This window comes from Pavona decussata, unplaced genomic scaffold (genome assembly GCF_977016875.1).
Source record: "Pavona decussata unplaced genomic scaffold, jaPavDecu1.1 SCAFFOLD_191, whole genome shotgun sequence".
NCBI lineage: Eukaryota > Metazoa > Cnidaria > Anthozoa > Scleractinia > Agariciidae > Pavona > Pavona decussata.
This window is the reverse complement of record NW_028145600.1, coordinates 480,697-496,953: the sequence shown is the minus strand read 5'-3', so window position 1 is coordinate 496,953 and position 16,257 is coordinate 480,697. Positions and strand designations below refer to the sequence as shown.

Genomic DNA, 16,257 nt, shown 5'->3' with positions numbered 1-16,257 from the left:
AATAAATCTTACCTACACCTCCCTGTTGAAGTTTCTTTTGGTCACATTAAATCCAAAATGGTGGACGGTGGTCAAACTTTTTGTGTTATTTAACCAGTTTGCTCGTTTAATTTCTAATATTTCATGGTGCTGAAGGCAAAAAAGAAGAAGAGAAGATGCATCGTGCATGGAATTTAACAACCATGGCGAGAAGAATTTACAGTGATCCCGTTGTTGTAACTTCATACAGACTTGTTACACAACGCTGGAACTTCTTGCCTTCACTGCGGCGGCAGATCTGTTCCACCTACCGTTTACGATGTAAATCCGAGGAGAACCATAAGGCGGAAAGAGATGAAGGAGATACACTCGCTAAAATAAGAGCGGAAGACGCGGCAAGAAATAAAATAATTCACATGAAGGTGAAACCGAGCGAAGTGAAAACCGTTAAAGCAGCTTTATCAAAACATGTTGCTACGTTTGAAAGGGCTGCTTCGCTTGAAAAATCCCAAGAAAGCTTTTTTGATGTAATCGATACCTTTCTTGCAAAAGATCGGACCAGAAGGGGGCATATGGAATTTCTTAAAACCGCCATGACTTACATGGAGGAGTTTGGTCTGGAAAAGGATGTTGAGGCATATAACAGACTCTTGGACGTGTTCCCTCGGGGGAGGTTTGACAACAGAACGCTGTTTGATGCCATCTGGGCAAAGAAGCATCCTCAAGCTGAACTAGCTTTGGAAATCTTGACACAAATGGAGGACTACTGGCTTCTTCCGAATTTGGACACTTACGACATTTTATATGATATCTTTGGTCATGCCAGTCAACCACTACAAAAGTGTCGCAGGATGATTTATTGGTATCACAAACTGGAGGAAATGTTTCCTAACCCCTATCCAAAGGAGCTGCCTGAAAGCGATACAGACCTGAGCAAGCTTGCCCTTTCAAGGATGACAAAAGATGAACAGATAATTACTATCTACCAGGTAATTGCCAAAAAAATCTGCAACAAAAAAAAAATAATAAAAATAACTTTCATTTGCAAGCTACTGCAAAGTAAAACTCGACAGGAAAGTACTGCTGAGAAGCTTAAATTTGAATGGCCACTCTCGAGGATTTCTTGAATCCACAGTCTCAAAAGTTAGAACTACCTTGTACAGGATAAATAGGCCTTATCACGGTTTTCGACGCCATTTTGACGAGTAGGCAAACGGGCTTGAAATAACAGGGTTTGTATGGAAATCCGATGTCAAATAATTTTCATAAAACATCGCTTCTGAAAAATTCATGAATTAGAAACTTTTGGCATTAGGAAAAGGATTTTAAGAAAAAAATTGGAGGTATGTAGCTGTGCTAGAAAGCATCCAGTCGTGTTTTGAACTTTCCATACATTTCCCTGTATTTTTTTCCTGCGAACTATTTTTAGTAGCAGTTCACGGCTGGTTTGCTTTACAGACAAATGTATGGAAAGTTCAAAACACGACTGGACACTTTCGTGCAGAGCTACATCCCTCCAATTTTTTTTCCTAAAATCCTTTTCCTAGTGCTAAAAGTTTCCAATTCATGAATTTTTCAGAAGCGATGTTTTATGAAAGTAATTTGGCATCGGATTTCCATACAAACACTGTTATTTCAAGCCTGTTTGCCTACTCGTCAAAATGGCTTTGAAAACCGTGATAAGGCCTATATACAGAACCACAAGACAGTAAGTTGTTCAGTAGCTTTCTTTTGAATGTTCATACCTTAGGATTGTATCTACAGAGTCAAATTAGTTAGAACCACCAGTACAGTATAACAAACAGCACCACAGGAATGTACTGCTCAATAGCTTTCTTTTCAAAGGTCACATTTTAGAATTTGTACGTCCATGGATAGACAAGATGGTGAAAACCACAACAAACAACATGTAATTTATTTTTCCTTGATTAATTATACAAGTTTTATTTTCCTTGTAAGTAATGGTACTATTAGTTAGTCTTCATTTTATCAATTTGTAAAGCGCATTAGATCATATATTAATGAATTTCATGCTATAGAAATAAAATTATTATTATTATTATTATTATTATTATTATTATTATTATTAATTGAATGTTGTTATGTGTAGGTGTCATATAGCACTGGTTATACAACTGAGAAAATTAACTCTGCTGTGCAGTATAACTTTAAGTGCTAGAAAAAAATACCTTTAAGTGTTCGAAGGAAACCTCTTAATTTCCAACTGACCATTACCCTAGTAAGGAAACGTGGTACCCATGAGGTAAGAAAGCACTCTTAAAATTGGGTGGGATTCCAACGCATGACCCCCAGGTTTTGATCACCAATGCTTCAACTCTCTCACGTCTCAGTGATATAACCAGTATTACATCATTGGTACAACATTTCATGTACATGTACCCTTCATATCTTTATTGCTGTGAATTACCATCTAAATTACCCTCAGGCTGCTTCCATGTGGCCTCAAAGCTCAAGCATTAGAGCATCGGTGATGAAAACCCACCCGCCAGATCGAATCACACTGTGGTCAGATATTTTTCTTTAGCTTCTGTGGACCACATTTCTTTACTGCCTACATGTAGGGCGATTTGCAGTAGGAAATTAAGCCTTTCCTTCCGGCCCTTAAATTACACTGCAGAGTTAATTCTTAGCTTTCTCAGATTTGTCCGTGGACAGGACTCTACCATGTAAAGGATTCATAGTTCAATGTATCTACAAGAACATTGTAAGCTGCACCCCTGATGTGCAATTAAAATGTTTAGTTGAAAAGTGCATCTGATCTGCAGGGTTTTTTTTTTTGGCACTCTAATTCATTTTGTTTTGGACATTCTCAGGACAATGGTGATGACTTGGAACAGGAGTTTTTAGTTGGTGCTCAGACAAGTGATCAGAAAAAAATGTTAGAAAGATACAAGTCGAACAAGCCTTTGTATGTTGAGGGTCCTTTTTTCATTTGGGTGCGGCGACTACAGAGATACTTCTTCACCTTAAGAACTGATGCAGAATTGGATGAGGAGAGTGGGGAAGGTAAGAAAAAGCAAATTCAAGTAATGTGTTCAGCCCCCCTCCCCCCCCCCCCCCTCCGTCAAAATTTTGGTTACCATGGTAACATCAAATTCAGTGAATGGTGACCTACTCCACCAGATTGTGTTCATATATATGAAGGGCTTGGGGCATAACCAACCTATGTCGCATTTCTGATCGTGTTTTGTTGTTTTAGCTTAGATTCACTGTAGTTTTTCATGTGGCCTTGAATTCCTTTGGCAAACATTGCTTTCCTTGAATTTGTGTTTCCATTGCTGGTAAAAAAAAACATGCAATACAAATTTTATTAACACTCCCCAAAGGGGCTTTTCTGTGTGTCCATCGACCATCTCATTTTTGTCCTCCTCTGATGTAGGTAATCACTAATTTACTGGTCAACTTTTCATTGAAAGGAAGCGAGAGTGCTATGATGCGAAACTCACAAGGCTGTCTAATGCCCCAGGGTAGGCGAATACCCGCCCCCCAGGACAGACAATGTGGGAAAATGCCTTACTAATGCCTGAGGGTGGGGGGGGGGGGGGGGGTGGGCACTGCTGGAATTGACGTATGCATAGCTTACACTAAAGCCCCAACCCGGTAACACTTCACTTAGGTTGTGGTAGTACACAGTAACCACAGTAACTAGAGGTGTTACTAATCTAGTCCATCACTGGTTCACAAGAAATTAAATCCTCTAAATTAATGCATTTCTTCGTTTCTCACTGTTACACCATTGTCTTTTCACGTTTTTTTTTAGGAAACATTGTAGCAATCTGCATGAGCCATGCTAATGCCAGTGAAGATGTTCTGCGATCATGGATCACCCATCTACAGACTGAAAATCCTTCGCTTGCAAACATCAGTGTCATCTTCAACCTCAACCAAACTCCACAGTAGCTTGTCAAATTAATAAACTCTGTTTCACCTGGTCATGACTTCAGCTGACAATCGCTGAGTGTATTTGAGGATTAACATTAAAGGGGAAGTATCACGGGGTTTTTGACCTCTTTTGTTAAAAATGGTGAAATAAGACCTTCACTTTGCTACAAAATAATTCTTGAACAACTAGAGGAGAGAAATCAACTCAATTCTTGACAGGAACAACTCGTACTCTGTTCTAACGCATTTTGAAAACAAAAATGCGAGAACTTGAAAAACATTAGCCCAACATTTTTCAAGTCTCAATCCATTTCGACCTACTCTGTCTCTGGCCAGAGGTACTAATCGACAGTTTTATTGCACTGGGGTTGTAATTTATAACAAAACTAGACAATGATTTTTTTTTTTTCTGTTGTCAGATAAACATTTTTGGATTTTGAAATGACATCAAATTTTCGTGATACTTCCCCTTTAACTGAGAAACAGATTTAGAACCTTGATTTACGTTAAGTTTCCAGTTGAAGGGTTAGCCAACTTTTACATGCTTATGTAAGAAACGTTCCTACGTTTCAAAACACTAATAGTTCTCAGGTCAACAAAATACTAATAATGGAAAAAATTTCATGTAACAGAAAACTTGCTACAAAATCTTCAGTGGCAGTTTATTTTATTAATGGATAATTGAGCTAAAAAATGCATGGACCTGTTGTTGATGATGCGCTAAGCTTGTTTCCGGTGTAGCTGCCCCCAAACCGAGGTGGGTTGAATGAAACAAAAAGTAAAGTTTAAGAAGCTATAGGATTTCCAACAAGTGCAAAATGGAATCAGCAAGATCAAGCACTATTTCTTGGTTGTTTTTAATAAACACTTTTAACACTCGCGTTTGCTGGATATGGGATGATTATCTCGAACTCAGACATCGTTTGTCATTTTGCTATCTATCACCTCATAATACCCAACGCGCATTCATCCATGTCATATTTAGGGTTTAATATTTGTATAAAACGTTTTCTAAGTATTTTATGGAGAGTAACCTGTGTATCGGTTCAGACAGTCGAAAGTTCATGTAATCAATACTTAATAATTTGAAGTAGACCTCGCTAAAATACAAGCTTTCTCTGCAAAATTAGCCGGCCAGTGCTTTCTACAGTGAGAACGCTGATGACCAACAAGTCCGATCGAGGCACCGAATTTCTCTTTGAAAATCGTGTATTGTAGGCATGCAAATCAAATGCACGATTTCACTTGAAATATAGCCGATTCAGTAACCGCTTAGCATGTATGAACACCAGCCGGCACACGGGAATTTTGAATCGTAATGTGTATCGGCATGTATTGTCTCTCACACGGTTGAAGAACATGTTTACGCGTAGATAAGAAAAGTGAAATTGTTTTGAATTGAATAATACTCTCAACTGTTCCTCTCCAAAGGTTTTCTGCATGAGAAAACAAAACCAGCAACAAAATAAAGGGGCGGACCATTAGAAATCACGGGAGGGGGGGGGGGAGGGGGGCGGGGGGCGATAATTCCCCCAAAAATAAAATCCTGCAAAGGAAAATTGCCAAAAAAGAAGTTCCTGCAAGCAGTTCACCATCCAAGAAAAATTCCTGCAAGTAAACTGAACGTGAACCAAAGTATGATATCAAAACACAACTTCAAGTAGGTTTAATGTATCGTTTTAAGAATATAACCTCTTTTATCATTTTACTGAACACATTTTACATGTATTAATGTTTTTAGAAGTGACAATGCAACAGAGTACATCTGACAAAACAAAAGAAAATTTGTTCACAAAGTTTGCGTAAAAATGGCAGTAAACTTCCAGAGGAGGAAAAACTTATTGTTCTTTTCCACCAACATGGCCGCGAGGACGATACATGCAAACGATCAATACCGTGTACCATGTTCAAAGCCAGTTGAGCGGCCTCGCGACAATTTCATGCACTCCTTGCAACATTTCAGGGTAAAAAATGAGAACTTCTCAAAATTCTTAGGCCGAAGGGATGGCGCAGTGTTGAAAGCACTCGCCTGCCAGGTTGTGATTCCCGGACTCAGCGTTATATGAGGATTGAGTTTGTTATTCAGGGTTTTTACCCTTGCTCCGAGAGGTTCCGAGTTCTTCGGTTTTCCACTCTTCTTACAGCCATTTTCAGTTACGTGCGTGGCAGAGAAGCCGACTATCCAGTTCGACATGTCACAATGCTGTAGTCCCTATTCTCGGACGCGTACGATTGTTCGCAGATGGTGAGTCGCCATTTCTGGAAAAAATATCCCCTTCATCATGTTAATATACGTCTCAAATCCCAAAATATCTATAGCCAATTTTTGAATTTAAGGGAGTAAATATCCCTCCATGCGATGTTTAACAAATTTTGCCGCTTAAGAAAAAATTGTAAGTTATTCCGGCTCGCTGTCAAACCAGGTAAGCTTTTATGAAACATATTGTAACGAATAAAAAATTTGCAATAAACTCGATCATGGGAAAAATAGATTCTGTTTTTTCTACGTTGTATCGGTCTCTGCTTCTTTTATCATTTGTATTTGTTAAGCCGATCAGATCAACAATTGATCCAACGTATACCAGCAGGATTATCGTCCACGGTTTTTGCTTAGACTTTACTCTGTTTTTTCGCACCTTGCATGTTTTCGGCGAGCTACGAACGCAAGTTGTTGAACTTTTCAATTTTATAAAATTATAAAATTGGCGCGAAAACAGGACGCGCTCTGCAGTTAATTTATTTGTTTAAGTTATTCCGCAAGTATCATATTTCGCATAATTATGCCATGCCGCAGGTCATGCCACATGCCGTTCCGCAATTTTACCCTTACCGCCAAGAGAAAAGGCAAATAAACTAAAATAACTAATCTCAAATGGCTGAAGAGAGGTGTTAACCTCGCACGGCTCCCAAATTGAAGAAAATATATTTTCTCTTGATTGCAGTCAATCAAAATGTCAAAACTCTAATTAATATTCACAAACAGGAAAAAGTTTGCTTAAAATTAATTCACAAACGTTTATTTCAGTTGTTCCGGTTATTTTCCACTGTCGTTTGTTATCGTGATCAGTCTAAAATCAAAGTGGACTGTACTTAAACTTGCGTTAATTTTGTAATGTTTGTTTCCTAGCGACCGTGTTGATACATGCGGAAGGGGATGTAATTTTTCGGCGTAGATTTTTTCCATGCCTTTTCTCTCGATACCTCCAGACGATGTTGGAATATGTTGACCAAAATATTTCAAGTTATTGAAGGTAAGTCACGATCTGACACAGTAATAATCATAACAATAATAATAATGGCTGAAAATAACGCTCTCTCGTCAAAATTAGCATTGTTAAAGTTCTATCACTGGCGATGTATGCATATTGAAGAATAAAATACATGTCATGAAAACTCGGAAACTCCTGAAAGCTAGCGAATCAGTTGACAGAGCATAGTATAGGGTAGATAGAGCATAGTATAGTGATAGATAGTATAGTGATATGGTATAGTGATAGTGATAGAGCATAGTATAGGGTAATTCCAAAATTCGCACAGCGATGGTTGTGGAACAGAAAGCCATTACAAGAAACACAATTAAAATTATGAAAACCGCTCTCAGTGTCTCGGCCACATTTCGTTAAACGTTGTGGGAGCGAAGTAGCATGTAAAATTTAATTCAGCTTGAGCCGACTCGGCAGGATTAGTAAATTCTGCAGAATATCATTGCCTGATTAGCAATATTTTCTTCAATTTATTCAATCCTGATCAGGCTAGATTCGTTTTTATCCTCAAGCGCTGGTGTAAAACACCTCTGCCGTTCATTTCTGTTGATATCTGTTCGCATGTAGCCTAAATTGCCTCAGAAATTCAGTTTTAGGTTGCAAGGGAAATTTTATTCGTGAAAAGTTTTGTTCAGCAAAATATCACCTTGACATTGGAAAACTAATCACTGATCATGAGTTCTTTTCGTTTTCGAAGGGTTAAAATTACGATAAAAGGTCAGCTAGCATTCTCGTAAATCAACAACAACTCGTAAGAATAAAAATTTCGAGGAACGGAACTCGACGTTACGCCGTATTCTCCGAATTTACGAGCGCTTGTTGGTTCGGAAAAAGCAGCTGTATTTTCAAAGAGAAGGAAATAACAGCGATTGACAGCTACCAGTAAAATAAGTCATTGTGCTTAGTGGTATTACAAATAGCTTTCACTAAGGCCACCCCAGTTTTTGTTTTTTCTTTTTTTCCCCGTTTCCAAATTTTGGGTAGGTAGCTCGGATTTTAAAAAAGTCCTTAAAAAAAACTAGGAGTTTGGAACCGCTAATATAAGAGGCTGGCACCCAAACATCATTAGGGAACTTAAGCAACGACGACGACGACAACGCCTCACTTGAAAATATAACTTTATTCCATTTGTACTACTTCGCCATTATACTGCAATTCGTTCACCTTCCGGAACGGCGAACTACAAGGAACCAAAGCGGAGCGGAAAATCCACCGTTACTGTTCGCGTACTCCACAAGACTTTGAATTTGCTCATTTCCGTTGTTGTTTAGCAGAGGATGGCAAAGCTAAGAAATGTACCAAAATTTAAGATACGCGTTTAGAGCGATTGTCACAGTTTTTGCTCATAAACCTTTTGTTTTGTGGCGTTGCTGTTGCCGTTGTCGTGGCTTAACTGGTTCCCTATTGCTGTGGAGCCCGGAAAACAACGAGACGCAGTTACAAAACCAACATGGCAGCAGGAGAGGTCGAGGAAGTATTAAAGTAGTTGTGAACTGTGGCAGAAAATCGGCCGTTTTCTCTGTCAGTTAAGGTTGAAACAGATATTCAACGTTAAGAAATCCCGTCAATAAATCCGTATTGCAAAAACAATGCTTATTGTTGAGATTAAATGTGGAAAAATGTTTTACGACGTCATTACCTTTTACGTAACATAATTCTTTTTTGTTTGAAAACGCGAAAATTTGGGCCAGTCGGACGACGCTAAACTGAGCGAAAAAGGAGGGGAGGGGATGGCCTAAAACCTAAAGGAAACTTTGAAACTGATTTCGTTCCGAACACCTTTAATCAATAATTGGAAGAATTCAAGCGCTTTACATGAAATGTAAACGTTGCTTGGCCGCAAAACAACCGCTGCTTTTCTCTTCTGAAGCTCAGAAGAGAACTAAAACGCTAAGCGAAATGAAACGCACGAAACTGCACTGATCTCGCTCATGTTTATCGCAAGCTTTCCAATCCCTTACTCGACCTACTAGTCCACAAACGTTTCTGTCAGTAAATTTTAGCGAGGCATGTAAATTTATTCCATGTTCACAATATAAAACGAATAACGAGATGGTTAATTAACTTCGTTTTTGTTCAAGTTTCTATGATGCCCACAAGCTACCTCTAGTTTGTCCTGACGTAAAGCCGCTGAAATTTGTGCAAATCAATATTAAACACCATGGAGCTTTACAAAAGGCGTAATTCTTTATCGCCAAGGTAGCGGCCTAGACAAACAACCATTTTAATCCTGCATTTTGTATCATTGCAAGCAAGCGGCACCTTTTTATTTTTCTCTCTCTTATTTTAGTTTTTTTGCGGACTTATTCTTAGAAAACGTAAAGCAACGCGCGAAAGCTAACACAAAGAGTCCTCTTGCGGAATCTAAACCCATCCGGGGGATACGTATTCTTGAGTTGTTCTAGGGAAGTAAACGGTATGACTTCTGCCTTTTGTCTTAACAAACGAGAAAACTCTCGTTGAAATTAATTCAACAAAACCTAGGTTTCAATGTTGTTTTCTGCCTCACTGAAATCAAAACATTCGACCCTCAGTTGTGTTGCATCACTTTCCTTCGCAAATTTGGCGCACTTAATATCGGACTCCGATATGAAAGGAACAATTCCCGCCGTTTTGTTTCTACTTTGTCTGTTGGCATCTGCGTACTGTGCGTCCACTGTCGCCAAGGTTAGTTTGAGTAAAACTATTTTTATTTTATTATTAATCGCCAGTCGTAAAGCCAGATTCCTATTAAATCGATGAAAATAAAAAGGGAATCCTGAATCATCGAGTTTGGAGTCGAGTTCGAGTTCGAGTTGGACTTCGAGTTCGAGTTCGAGTTGGACTTCGAGTTAGACTTCGAGTTGAAGTTCGAGTTGGAATCGGAGTTGTACTACTATAAAAATACCAAAAGCAAGATACTTCGTTATTTTCGCGCTCTCGAAGGGCTCCCAAATAAAATCGGACCCCCCCCCCCCCTTCTTCCCCAAACGAAGGATGGCATGTATACGATTTTTTTTTTCGCAAAATGTTGATACTAAGCATGGCCTATACGAAAAAAAAAAAGGTGTACAACAAAAGAAAACAGTTTCGATCTGTTCAATTTAAAAATACCAACGAAGTTTCTATAAAAACATCCCTACCTGAACTCCCTTGTCTGTTGTTCTTTCTCCTATGTGTTTTTGGAACGATTGAGCGCGATTTCAGTGAGTTTTAGTTCCATTGATTTTCTCTCTTGTATGGCGATATAATGTAAGTGTTGTCTTCATTTCGTCAGCGATCTAAATTGTCTTTTGGGAGATACTGAATAAACAAATAACGTTTTGTCATTGGATTTATCTGTCCGTAGCTTTATATGCTTAGACGGTCGAGTGGCTTAGTATTAAACTACAGTAGGTCATTTATAATTTTGAATTTTCTGCGTGGCTCTCATCCATACACTTTCAATAGCTCCCACCAGTTCGAAACTTAACACGTGCGAGTGACACATTCATTTCGTGGGGGCTATACCGTAGAGAAGCTCGGCGGTTCGCCGGTCAAACAGACTGACAAGTTTTATTCAAGCGGCTCAGCGGCTCGCCAGTCAAATTGAGTTTGTTAATACAACTAAGAACGTGATTGAACAAAGCGTCTGATTATTACACGTCTGTTGAAATAATGCAAGCGCGGGTGGTCCCCTGTGAGAAAACGATCGTCGCCCGAAGGGCAGAAAGAGGCGTAAGCGATTTTTACGAATGATTTTTACTGATTGAACTCGAACTCTAACTCGAACTCGAACTCGAATCCAAACTCGATGATTCCTTACTCCCAAATAAAAAAGGCCACTATGTGACCTCACTAAATAAGTTCACTGAATAATTGACTCATTCAGACTGATAAGTCTGATAACAGCATATTTCGGCAAAGTTGATAATTATGTCTTGTCGCTTGAGGAGCGTTCGTTATTTATCTACAGAGAGCATTGTCGATTTTGAGAGGAAAGAGGAATAACATTTTTTGAAAGGTTTTTTTGGTGAGGAGGGTGGAGAGCTTTCGAAAATCGTCCCCTTTTTATTCTCTAACTTTTCTTTCATGGTTAATGTAATTATCAAGTTTAAAACGCAGGCAGCACAGTGCTTCGTGCTTCCGTCTAATTCAGTGGTAGCTTTACGTCGCAAATCTGGTAAATCTAGAAAGATGAACTGATAAATGATCCACCACGATAAGTTTTTTTCTTACAAGCTCCTCCGAAACCACGAAAAATCTACAATCCCCTTTGCTGTATGTGGCTTTCCTTGGTTAAATACTGAAACATTATTAAACATAAAATCATCAACGGGTCGTAGTTTAATTTCACTTTGAAGAAGGGAATTCAAAAACGCTTTTGTACCTGAATTTAAAAAGATGATTCCTCGCTAGACCAAGGCAAAGGAGTATAATTATTCAGTATTAGCCATTTTTAAATAAGATAAATACGTACACAGGATCCGTTAAAGAAACCTGTTCTTTACTGCTGAAATCAAGAAAGATTCAGAGGAAATCAGCTAAATGTGGGAAGAAGAAGAGGGGGCCTGATAACCAGTTTAAAATTTATTTCCATGTTATCACATGAGGCGGAGAGTGGGAAGGAGTAAAGAGGGAGTGGGGGGGGGGGGGGGTGCTGCCAAAACGGGCCAAGAAAAATAAAAAAAAAAAGAAGAAGCGTAAGAGCAGCCTATTCCCCCGTCCTCGCCAAACACACACAGAACTAAATAAATTATGGCCGCTCCCCAGTACTAAAAGGTATTTCACACACGAAAAAACTGCTGAAAATACCCTAATGTTCATTTTTATAGTTGTACATGGAAACAGACGTAAGCTTCAAAATCATTTCTGTACCGCTTCTACTTATATGATACAAAGGAAAAAACCCGCACAATTTTCCGATCTTCGTTTACTTTATTCATACAATGTCGCCACCTACTTGTAGCATATCTTTTCCTTGGTTCGTTTAATTTTTATCAGTCGTGTTGTATTATGCATACTTATTTACCAAACACCTTTTCTGCCACAGCCTGGCCCCACCACGTGCCTTCAGGGATCACCCGGCCTTGCTGGACGAAATGGTGTGAATGGACATAATGGGTTACCAGGCCGCGACGGACGAGATGGTGCTAAAGGAGAAAAGGGCATGGCAGGTTCCCCGGGACCGCGTGGTGTTAAGGGAGAAGCAGGACCGAGTGGTAAAGACACTGACCACAGAAACTGGAAGCAGTGCGTGTGGAGGAGCGAGGATAATCGTGATATTGGGCTGATAAAGGTACGGTAGATTTGCCGATTGTAGGTACATCTTTAAAGTCCACCGAGTAAATTATGTTACTCCACTGCAGGAGCTTATGTCATAAGCTCCTGTCCACTGTGAATCAGCTGACTTTGAGAACTACTGTCCAAACTGAAGATGATGCGTAGTTTAGTCTCGCACCATTCGCCCCAAGACAAAAATATGGAATATATATATCTGTTTCATAAACTGTCAATTCGGTAACAAAAGGGCCGTAAAACAAGAGAGGATCCTGTCTTGTTTTAGCTTATTCTTAGCAATATCCGAAGGTTAAAAGAACGCCATCACATGCAGGTACAGTCTTATGTTTGCCAGACGTTCCCTACCTCTTCAGTCGAGTATGGGAAAAAAATTTGTGCAGCTAAGAAATAAAAACTGATTAGAGTGATCCCGTGACGATTGTTGTAAATGTTTCTGCAGGACTGTCAATTCACAAAAACCAAAGATGATACTGCTCTCCGTGTTGTCTACCAAGGCAATTTTTATCTCTACTGTAACGGCTGCTGTAAGCGATGGTTCATCACTTTCAATGGCGCCGAATGCAGCGGTCCACTCCCTATTGATGTAGTGCTGTGGGTGAGGAAAGGCGTTGGTTACGAGGAACACAGACCCGGGTCAATAGAGGGATACTGTGACAATATCCACAAGGGGAAAATCCGTATTGGAATCAACATTGGAAACTGTCCTGGACGTGGAAATGCTAACGGTCATACAGGGTGGAATTCAGTGTCTCGTTTGATGATCGAAGAAGTGCCTCGGTCCCAGTAGCATACCAGCATTGTCTTAATAAACGATAAGAGCAGGACGCACTTGTTTAATAGGCTGATAAAAACACTAATCTGAGATGATAGGTCGATTTGCAGCACTAAACGCGGGATGCTTTGTTTCATCTGTAGCTAACGAAAAATTGTTACTTAGCAATGATGTAAAGGGGAAAAGGTTAAGGGTATCCGAATCTTTGTAGGCAAGCTAATTTTCCACAGTTGTGCTAAAAATGAGTGTGGAGACTTGCCTTTTGAATCTTTAATAAACATTGACTAAACATTTATCGTGGCCTTTATTCTGTAGTTATTCCACTGTTTTGCAAGAAATATAACACAGAACCAGGTTAAAACTGAAGAGTTCGGACCCACAGTAAAGGGATGCGTGCAGGAGGGTTTAAACAGGGACTCAACAGTGTTGTTGTTCGGGTGGGGTGTGTGTGGTGGAGTGGACGGGGTGGGGTAGAGTGTGTGAAGAGAAGGGATGATATTTTTGTAAGAGCCAGCTCGGACAGGGGAATAAAAAAAAACGGTTTAACTACTAGTAACTAACTGGTGCCGTGGAAACTTTCAGCAGATAAGCAACGAAATGCAGAATCCAGAGCAGTCATTGGTGTGTAAACACTTGCAGCCGTTCTCATCTCTACGAAGTGATGGGAATGGCAGATCCTATATTTTTCCGTGTCAAGTCAATGGCGGCGTTTACTGAATAAGAAATTAGTTGCATTTGACATTTTATTTTAAATATTTTCTGCAGGCTATCGTTTCAGTTCTATAAGTGTTTTGTTTCCAAGAAGTATATCTGATTAAGTCGTCCATGTGGGTCCACTATTGACCATTCTGGAACAATGACAGGTGGGATGGGACTTTTTCAGCTCGTCTGTTTTTCCATTTTTTTATTACCTGTGTTGGAGTCGTCTTCGTTAATTTTTGTTTTCTTTTCGTTGTCGGAAATACGACCTCTCTCGGTCAATCAGATTGTGGAGAGTGAAGAAATTTTAGCGGCGTGTAGAAAACGAAATCGTGAGCACTGGAGGAAGTAAACTCTCGCTCGTCCATAGGCATCATTCTCTTTCGTCTTTTCCAAGTGTAATATTTACCGCGGTACATCTCCTTTTATGATTGCCTGGAAATAGATGTTAAAGAGAAATTCTTCTTGCCTCAGTAATTTGTGAATTAAAGAACATTGTTCGAGGGCACCCAACGATAAATATTCAAGAAGAATACTTCGCGATTATTCCAATTCGTCCAACTTGCATTGAACAATGTGGCCGAACTATCCAGTAAGAGAACAGGTGGAAACGGCCGTTCAAATTGAGACAGAGAATGAAAAATGTACCATCGCGAGTACTCACGTTCTCCACGAAACCTTGAATTTGGTCATTACACGTTGTTGTTTGGCCGAGCACGGTGGAGAAATGTACCATAATTTACAACGCACGTGCTTGTTGCCGTGGCCGTAGTAGCTTCTTGTTCCCCGGCTTCAGCTCTTTGTGGGCGATGTTTTGTTTATGCAGCCGATTCCCCAGTCCAGTCACTACATCTCTTGAACATAACAACAAGACATCCGAGAATGAAACGTGAAATCGAACTCAGCATCAATGAAATTGACAAAATCTTCAAGTCAACTCACTTTTTTGTCTACTCAAAAAGGACTTAAGTCAAAACACGAATACTCCATCGACATGTTAATGCAGTTAAATGATACAGAGGCAGAGGGGGATGGAGAGAGAAGTTTAAGGAACTGGAAACTTCTCATCAGTGCTATATTTTAGGTCACGGGCCCTGGGCATGAAATATGCGGCCTTTGAAGCTATGCGTTTTATAACATTTGTCAAGGCTTTGTACAGCAAATGCATGGCACATCGTATTCTTCACGGCCAGTTTGTAAATCCCAAAGGTGGGGATGGCAACAACTATGCCAATGACTTAAGAATGGAGCATGAACTGAAGCATGACAAGGGTGTACTGAAATGAATGTGTGGTAATAAAACCCTCAAAGCAGTCCAAAGATCCACATGTTCTAGTTAACTGTTAAATGAGGCATCCAAGTAGTATGACAAAGAGAGCAACATTGCCCCAGAATCAACAAGTTATACTAACGCATGTACTTCTGATGATGTCAAGGAGATGATAGAACTTCTCAGTAGTCAGAAACCATTTGAGCATCAGCCAGGAAGCCCTTCAAAGTTTCCCTTTAATTTCTAAGAGCACATTAGATCAGCTGGATGTGTTTGCCTTGCACTCATGGTTAACCCGAAATAAGAAACGACTAGCAGCTAATCCATACAGCTGTGATGATTCTGACTGTGATGAAGGAGATCAAAGTGATAAAGAGGAAGAGGAGGCCATTCCTCTTGCTGAAGAAAGTGATTGATGACTACTTTCAGAAAATTTACTGTTGATAATATGTCATTGCTTGTTTTGGTTATAACATAGACAAAACAATAGGATATTCATCATTTTACTGAACTCATTCACCTTCATCACGTCACAAAACAAGGTGGTAGTTTTCGGTTAGTGACACAGGTATATTTGGAAAAAGAAAATTTATAAGACTCTCAACAGGAGTAAAACCTATGACCTCACTCATTTATTCACTGGTCAGGCTTAACATTATTATCAACAGTTATTTGTTTCTTTTGTTCTGGGAGGTTGCTACTGATAGTTCTTGTTATGGAGATTCTGGTGTGCTTGTTTCTGTGGCAAGGTGTTTCTGAATAATACTGAAAATTGTGGCGGCCATCTCTTTACTATACACAGGTAGGATGTTTTCTACCTTTTCCACAGAAGTAAGCTCTGGTAAGTGTTGAAGTACCAATGCAATCATTTCAATTGGAAATCCACTGGATAGAGCCACACTTCCCACAGTGCTTCTGCCGATTTCTTTTTGGAGTTGAAATCTGTATTTCTCCATGTCCAATTTGATTTTTCGGTTAGCCTCAGAACAAAATAACAGACGATTACCTTCATTCTGTTCAGTTGGGGTCATCTGTTTCTGAACATTAAGAGCCTGAACCTGGTCAGCTACATTTACCAGCACAGTCTTCACACTAAAAACGTGTGCTGTGAA

General features: G+C 39.6%; 2 protein-coding genes across 2 annotated transcripts; both read left to right on the top strand.

Annotated features, from left to right (window-relative positions):
* Positions 1 to 36: 36 nt before the first annotated feature.
* Positions 37 to 4,763, top strand: LOC146462138 (evolutionarily conserved signaling intermediate in Toll pathway, mitochondrial-like). The gene is made up of 4 exons (XM_085085984.1): positions 37 to 968; positions 2,814 to 3,006; positions 3,761 to 3,998; positions 4,363 to 4,763. Exons 1-3 carry the CDS (start codon positions 156 to 158, stop codon positions 3,898 to 3,900), a joined length of 1,146 nt encoding a protein of 381 aa, XP_084942110.1. The 5' UTR covers positions 37 to 155; the 3' UTR covers positions 3,901 to 3,998; positions 4,363 to 4,763.
* Positions 4,764 to 9,644: 4,881 nt separating this feature from the next.
* On the top strand, positions 9,645 to 13,469 carry LOC146462137 (collagen triple helix repeat-containing protein 1-like). Its single transcript, XM_085086010.1, has 3 exons — positions 9,645 to 9,812; positions 12,157 to 12,402; positions 12,844 to 13,469. The coding sequence occupies exons 1-3, from the start codon at positions 9,735 to 9,737 to the stop codon at positions 13,189 to 13,191; spliced, it is 672 nt and encodes a 223-aa protein (XP_084942136.1). The 5' UTR covers positions 9,645 to 9,734; the 3' UTR covers positions 13,192 to 13,469.
* Positions 13,470 to 16,257: the final 2,788 nt, after the last annotated feature.

Coding starts and splice junctions, on each gene's coding strand:
- LOC146462138 (XM_085085984.1), top strand. CDS start 156: ATGCATCGTGCATGGAATTTAACAACCATGGCGAGAAGAATTTACAGT. Junction 969..2,813: donor AGATAATTACTATCTACCAG/GTAATTGCCAAA, acceptor GGACATTCTCAG/GACAATGGTGATGACTTGGA. Junction 3,007..3,760: donor GGATGAGGAGAGTGGGGAAG/GTAAGAAAAAGC, acceptor GTTTTTTTTTAG/GAAACATTGTAGCAATCTGC.
- LOC146462137 (XM_085086010.1), top strand. CDS start 9,735: ATGAAAGGAACAATTCCCGCCGTTTTGTTTCTACTTTGTCTGTTGGCA. Junction 9,813..12,156: donor GTGCGTCCACTGTCGCCAAG/GTTAGTTTGAGT, acceptor TTTCTGCCACAG/CCTGGCCCCACCACGTGCCT. Junction 12,403..12,843: donor GTGATATTGGGCTGATAAAG/GTACGGTAGATT, acceptor ATGTTTCTGCAG/GACTGTCAATTCACAAAAAC.